The sequence below is a fragment of the Bactrocera latifrons genome, unplaced genomic scaffold, assembly GCF_001853355.1.
Source record: "Bactrocera latifrons isolate USDA-ARS-PBARC rearing strain unplaced genomic scaffold, ASM185335v1 scaffold_194, whole genome shotgun sequence".
Taxonomy (NCBI): domain Eukaryota; kingdom Metazoa; phylum Arthropoda; class Insecta; order Diptera; family Tephritidae; genus Bactrocera; species Bactrocera latifrons.
The window spans coordinates 180617-188658 of record NW_017535452.1 but is presented as its reverse complement, the minus strand read 5'-3'; the positions used below and the strand labels follow the sequence as shown (position 1 = coordinate 188658).

The 8042-nt window shown below is 36.8% G+C and overlaps 1 protein-coding gene across 1 annotated transcript; it reads left to right on the top strand.

Moving 5' to 3' along the window:
- The first annotated feature begins 2533 nt into the window (after nt 1–2533).
- On the top strand, nt 2534–3862 carry LOC108967661 (odorant receptor 42b-like). The gene is made up of 3 exons (XM_018931231.1): nt 2534–3300; nt 3372–3717; nt 3791–3862. Exons 1-3 carry the CDS (start codon nt 2534–2536, stop codon nt 3860–3862), a joined length of 1185 nt encoding a protein of 394 aa, XP_018786776.1.
- Nucleotides 3863–8042: the final 4180 nt, after the last annotated feature.

The window sequence follows — 8042 nt, the reverse complement described above, 5'->3', positions numbered from 1 at the left end:
ATTAGCTCGACGCCAGCGCCGCCGCAGCGTTGATCGCCGCACAATTTGCTTAAACAATAAAATTTAAATGCAATGCAAAGATTAGCTGCGGTGAGAATTTCGCAATTTCACTGGCATCTACACTCCGCAACAACATGCTCATTGCTTTGCACGCCTGCTCGTACCGCCGACCTCGCCATCCACCTGCGATTGGCTTGTTCTGAATATGCCGGTATTGCTGTGGCGCTTGCGCGACATGATTGCACAGCATTGGGCATTTGCGTGCGTCCGCACCCTCGTCTTGGTCTATGTCGGCAGTTTCGCCTTCTCCGTCACCTTGGTCTTCATCTTGGTCGACGTCTTCTCCTTCGCACTGGCTCTGGCTGCGGCTGTGGCTTTGCGTGGCCGATTGTTGTCTGTCACAGATTGGAGTGTTTGATTTTAATGGAGTTTTAATGGCACGCGCTCAACTATTTCACCTGCACCATTCACTCGGCATTGTTCCGTTCTCCCGACTTTACTTTCAAAGCGCTTATGGACTTGGAAATTATCGCAATTGAACTTCTTGGAAATTTGCTGCACTGTGAAATTGTCTACGGTGTGGCAGTTTCATTGAGCTGCGTATGCACAAGTATTCGCAGAATATTATTAATATTAGAAAATGACAATTATTTTTCTTCTTTTTTAGTTGCGGCTAACAGTTATTCGATTGTCTTTTAGCTTATTTTAGTTTTTGGAAATTGCTAAGATTTACCTCGTTTCACTCAATCAGAACTTTAATATTGGGTAGTCGAAGAAGTCTTTTCGTATTTTGTAAATAGATGTCGTTGCAGTGGTATGCCTCCAGTGCCACCAATCATATTGTGTCATACCGCATAGTGTTGTAAAGGTGAGGCTTCATTTAACCCTAAAGGAAATTAAACTCGGGGAAGTTGAAAAAAAGTTACAGCTGCTCAAAAGTCAAAATAATGAAGAAATTCGCTATATTTTGAAATTTTTGTATAAAAAAGTAAAGAATGCCACAAGTTCGAAAATCTTTATACTAGTTATATGGCGGCTAAAATAGACCTTTATCCGCTTCAAACCATTTTTAACATATACGCATTCTGTTCAGGTTCTGCTCAGAACATCCATAACAAATCTCACAGATTAATAGTTTCGATAAAATGTTCGCTGAAGAAATTGTGATCTACATATTCGGTATCTGTTATTAGTTGTAGTCCGATTTTGCGCGAACTATTCCAAAAAATATTTATAACGATTCAGTCCTTGGTTGCATACTCGAATATGAAGGAAACAGAGAGAATTTGAAATTGTGTTACATAAGAAGTAGGCGTGGTTGTATGACGACACGGGTTTACAACAGTGGTATGTCTTCTCATTTTGACGTGAGCTCCTATAAAGCCCTTTTGAATAAATCCTTAATGTATATGTATAGTATTGATTTCTTTACAAACGCTAATATTTCTTAAGGCAATGCTAAATATTTTGCTTAACTTACTTTATTAGAACATACATGTACTTCTAAATTAAAAAAGTTTTATCCGTCCTATCGATTGCCATAGTCTCATTAGTTTCTTTAAAAATTTTAATAATACAGCTTTGACACTTACTGAGCTTTCTTTATTAACACATTAGTCTCTTTCCTGAAACACTCACCTCATAACATGTGTGAGGAAAATAATTCTGCAATACTACTTTAAAGTATGCCATATTTTCAAAGAAGTAATGTGTTAATAATAGTACTACAAATAGTAATATCATATCATCCGTGATATATATCGGGTAAATAACTAACTTATTTTATTCCGAAATTCGTTAGAATACTATCATACATAATATAAAAAAGAAACTTCAGTCGAGACAAGTAGTGATTTTGCCTTGAAAGAAGAAGAACGTCCTGGGCGATCAAACAATTTTGAAAATCAGAAACTGGACGCACTATCCGATAAAGATTGTTGACAAACACAAGAACAAGAGTCACTTCAGCGGCCATTTCAAAACACTCAAATGTTTCAAAAAGAAATCATCGGCTTGCACCGGATTGTGACAAGTGATGAAAAAGGTATGCAAAATCGGATATTTTGGATATATTTCGTATTGTCCATATTTTTCCAATTCTGAAAAGCCTCATTGGAAAATGTTTCACCTCAGTATGGGTATCAAAAACTGGTTTGATTCGTTCTTGTCCGTCAAGCCGGCACAATTCTTTTGGAGTGCAATCCACAAATTACAAGAAAAACGCTAAAACTTAAGATAGCTACTTTGAAAAAAAAAATCACGCACATGTTTATGGACTCAATTATAGACCCAATAAATCAACCTAAACAGTTGCATTAAAACATCGTTAGCGCCGAAAGGGTTAAATTATTGGCATATACCCATGCCCAGTAAGTTTCAATGTCACAGATTTTTAATTAAAAAACTTTGTTTAATTTCTGCGTATATCGCACCATATAAAGGCGACATTATAGCGTGTACTTAGTTTAGTTCGAGGTCAGAGGCTCAGCTGTTTCGCTGCAACTACAGCCTTATTTGCTGTTTCGTTGTCATTATGTCGAAGATATTACGTTTCCGTAGTGCTATCGTTTACAAGTCGCGTGACGCGCTCACATATCTTTTCAATATTTTCACTTTCGTGGGCACAAATCCGTTGGAGAACCGTTCACAGCGATATTATCGTCTGTATTATTTCTATTCGTTTACGGTGAACTTCATTTGCTGCCTTTTCTGTCCGCTTTCATTTCACATAGGCTACATAAAATTGAGACACGTGCTAACCAATAGCCAATTACTGGCCGCCATACAAAATGCGGTGCAAGTGTCGGGCATCCCTATAAAGATACTCGTCATCACTTGGTACATGAAGCGTCTGCGACATGCGTTTGACATTCTCGATGAACTGGACGTGAATTATACGCGGCGTGAAGATTTGGCGAAAATACGCGAATGCGTACGACGTTGCAGGAAAATTGTGTTGATATTCTGTTTCCCCTACTACAGTTTTGAGTTGTCGACCATAGCGCTGGGTGTGGTACAGAATCGCGCTCCGCTGGCTGCGTGGGTGCCTTTCTTAAATGGACAACGCGCCGCTTGGGAGTACTGGACGATTGTGTTGTGGGATGCATTTGTTATGTTCTTTTTGTTGTGCCATCAGCTCGGGAGTGACACCTATCCGCCGATATTCATTAATATCATACGCACACATATACAATTATTGATCACGCGTGTGAATCGCTTGGGGCGCGCGGGTGCGCTGACTGCGGACGAGCATTATGAGGAGCTGCTGGGATGCATTCGCACACACGTTCAAATTGTGAGGTAACCAAGTGGTTTTATTAATAATATTTACAACAAAAATAATATTTTTTCTAAACCATTTTGTTTCTCAGCATTGCAAAGATTGTCGCACCCGTCATTTCTGTTACTCTTTTCACTCAATTCGCTACTACGGCCACCACACTGTTAAATTGGTTGGGTAATGTGGAATATCCGGAAAATATTATCTCTCTCGCCTTTTTCTCCTGCCAACTGTTGCAAATTTTGCCCTGCTGCTCGTCCGCCTCCCAACTCATTGCCGATTGTGAGCGCTTGCCCGACGCCATTTTCCACTGCAACTGGGTGGATCTGGATCGTCGCTTTCGTCGGGCAATTCTGTTTTTTCTGCAACGCACTCAAAATCCCATACGCTTTTCGTGCTTGAAGCTTTTCGATGTTAAGCTCGAGACAAGCGTCGCGGTGGGTTTAATGAAATTTCTGGCATTTCAATTGAATTTTTTTATTAATTAATTGAATGCTTTGTTCTTTGTAGATTGGAAAATTCGCCTTCTCGCTTTACACTTTAATAGAGGAGACCACAGTTGGCACTAATACGGACAATTAAGAATTGGAACGAGAGAACCTAGTGGAAACTTAGTAGTGAAAATGGTGATAAAATTGCATCTAAATAGAAATTAATTCACCAATAAATTCATTAAACTATACTTTAAAGTAGATAATGTGATCTAGAAACTGACGACCGTTGAGCATAATTAAAGGGTTAATATTATTCCAATTACATAAACTAAAGTTGAATATCGTTTTTGTCTAATATTTCAATTAATTTTTTTTTTTAAATTTTTGCGAGAGAAGGGTCAATATGACCTGTGCAAGTGGTCATTACTGTGTTGATGAGGCTGTTGAAAATTTGAGCTCATACTTTCTTTATTTTCACAACAAGTTGTTGCAGATTCTTATAGTTTTGTTCATCTAACGGTTGTTTGTATCACCTAAAATTAATCGGAGTAGAGATAGGGTTATATGTACATAAATTTAGATACAAAAGCAACTGAAAATTGTGATTTAAATTCCCCCGGTACATGATACTATATACTATGCCAAATATGAGCACGATCTCTCAACCGATTTGTTTATAGCAGCTGCTTAAATCAGTACACCTCAATATTAAACAAAGAATTTTTGTCAGGTTTTGTATTCCTAACCAGATTTCGTGTACGCAATCGGTTATTCAAAACACACAAGGATACAAGTGGTTCAAAGCCTTCAAAGCCGATCGAGATATCGTTGAAGGTTTGCCTCGTTCTGCACAACCTTTTGCCTCTTCAACTGATAAAGATATTGAAACAGTGCACGGTATGGTGACGTCATGTTGCTTCAAAACGTTTTATCGTCAAACAAGAAAAAACGTTAACTTCGGCTTTACCGAAGTTAATATACCCCTCATACTAGGTGCATTTCTTTTAGCAACTATATGTTCACTTTGTATAGAAGCTATATGCTATAGTAAGCCGATCTGCACAATATTTTCGGAGATAACATTGTTGCCTTAGAAAATAATCGATACCAAATTTCGTAAATATATCTTGGCAAATGCGAACGTTTTCCATACAAAAACTTGATTCCGATCGTTCAGTTTGTATGGCAGCTATATGTTATAGTGGTCCGATATCAGCAGTTTCGATAAATGAGTAGCTTCTTGTAGAGAAAATGACGTTTGCAAAATTTCAAAACGCTATCTTATATATACAGATATATACAGACGGAAAAACAGACGGGCATGGCTGAATCGACTCAGCTTGACATACTGATCATTTATACATTTATTTTATAGTGGCTCCGACGCTTCCTTCTGGTGTTACAAACTTCGTGGTAAACTTAATAAATCCTGTTCAGGGTATAAAAATGCACTTATAAGATGATTTTATAATCACATCGCTCTTCATGCTTTATATGATGCGATATCACATCACAAAAAAAGTCACAAAAAAAAAAATGGGAAACAGAAAATTTTGAATACTGCCACTATTACAAAATATTACATCCGATCATAATGCAAGGGATATATATGTATGTACATACTCGTATGTGACATTTGCAACATGTAGCTAGCAACATATCCAAAACATAGTGTATGTACATATTGCAACACAGTCTAAATGTTTAGAAGCAGTTTGTGGTGTTTATTGAAAATGAAATCTCTCCAAGTCTTTGAATGTCATCCAAAACAGCGACAAGTGAAGCAGTATTAATATTTTTGGTTTGAAGATATATATAAGAATAAATAACTGTTGACCCATGAGACATCATCGCTCAACTAAAATTAAAATTCATTTATTCTTTCTGATAAAAAAAAAAAAAAAAAAAAAAAATCGAAGAGAGACTTAAACTAGCTCAATCATTACACATTTTTTATTAGAATAATTTTAAACAAATTTATTTTCAATATTCGTGGGGATTTAATTTTAATACTAAAATCAAATGCAGTCCTTTGAACTTTAGGACTTCATTGAAGTCGAGAATACTTTTAATGTGAATAACATGGGAGTAAGCTAAACAAATTGGATTTTAGACGACACTTTGTCGTTGATTATTCAGGTATTAAAATGAGGAATTATCTTTTATTTTCCTTCCAACCTTTAAAATAGCCGCTTATCCAATACTTGAGAGCAACATTTATGTAGATCAGCTTCTCATAAATAAGTAGAATCCTATTTACTTCGAATACTATTAACAAATCCTGCCCTAGTTAATAGATTTATAGACAATGGAATGTTAATTTCAAAATATCCAATTTTAAAACTGAACGTATTTCGCGGAATGCTGCTGAGGAGAAAGCCCTTGATATAAATAAAGATCAGTTTCTCTTGTGTCAACTGCTTTTGGATTTGTTGGCATTCTTAGATTTTCAATACAAATACACTATTTTTATCGCTACAAATAAATACAATCCATTAATAATCTTGATTACTTTTACATACAAAACGAAATTTCATACAATTCTTTAAAAAAAACCCTCGCATCTACCAGATGTTTCTAAACAAAACCGTTAACTTGCCAACTACAACATCACAGCAGCAAATCCACCAAACTCTCCAAAAGCGCACAGACTCATGCCGATAACGCGTGGAGAGAAATGTTGACTCGCTACTTGAGCGCCACTTCACACCACAGCTCCACTGCCGGCGACGCTGCCTTGCTGCGGGAGCTTCAGTTCAACACAACTTGAATTGACTCCACAATTTCAGTTGCAGTTTGTGTCTCGCGCGCGACGGTTCGTTAGCGGTGAAATAGTTGTATTCTGCTCTGTGCCGCTCTGTCGATTGCTAAGCACCGAAACGGTGAATAGACTCCACACACCGGCGTCTCTGTGTGTTTGCTTGTGACTGGCGTTCGTTGGCCAACGACCACTGACGTTTGCGTTTGGTTCGCTTCGCCAAAGTGTAGTGCAAATTCGGCGGTGCAGCAGCACTACGCTTACCGGCATTCGGTCGCAGTTGTCTGTCGCGGTCGTTACAAGTGCGTTGGATGCGTCGGTGAGCCGGGCGCTAAGTTGCGTGCCCGCACAGTGATTGATTAACGTCTGTCAGATACAGTTGCAATCGCATGTTGCTAACATTGCCCGAGCAATACGCTTTATTACGTCGCGTTCACATTGCCGAGTGAATGAGCGCTGACTGGGCGATGCGGTGCGGGCCGCTATACTTATGAGTGTTTTATTGAAATAGTTCATCAAAATCGAGTGCAATAAAACACACATATATATATACTTACTTCGCCGGATTTTGTGCAGTGTTTGTGTTGTTGTTGTGCAAAAGTTCAGCTTTTTACGGTAATTTAATACAATTTCTGTTAATAAGCATAAACGGGTGATTTTATGTTGAAATTGAAAAAAAAAACACTAAAAATTTTATGTGCAAATTCTTACATAAGCACATACATACTTACATACAAACATGTATGCAAATCATGTAATTTGAAGACCGTGTTGAAGTTGAAATTCAAAAATAGTTTTACGCCTCCCCTTCATTGTTTACATAAATGATTCTCAATAAGTAGTAGGGCTGTTGTTGTTATTGCTTCCGTGTTCATATGTACCTTTTTGTGCTGTGTGGCCACTTGATTCACAGTCTTTTATGTGCGTTTGCCTTAGAATTGCTATTAAAATGTGCTGGAAATATGGATTTGAAATGCCTCGCTGCTTTCAATTACAAAAACACAACTGTGGACCTTTGCAACCTCAAGATGTGCGCGTCAAATCGCTGTGTTGTTTTGTTTTATGCCTTTTAATGGGCTTTTGTTGTTGTCTTTGAAATTTGTTTACGTTTTTATTGAGTGAATTACGTGACTGTTGAATTCTTTCGCTGTTTAATTAATGTTATTTATAGACTTAATATGCTGTTAAGCGACTTCACCAAAAAAATTTAAATTTATCAGACGCTTGAAATCTAAAATATCAGCATTTCAAAACGCAATTTCGCTATAAGGAATTAATTTTAAATTTGCGGTATTAAAATTAATATTACTTGCGGAAATAATAGAAAAACACTGTAATTTACTTTTTAATTATTATTATTTTTTCAATTTGAAATACTGAATTTAACTATTAGAAAATAAATATGTTTTTAGTGCATATATTAATTACAAAATGCAAAAACAATTAATATGTTTGAATACTTTTTCGTTATTTTGTTGCCATTTACCACTTTATGCGAAATTTTTAATCAATTAGTGATTACTAATTAATGCTATTGGCAAGCTAAAATAATATTAAAAAGTATATAGAA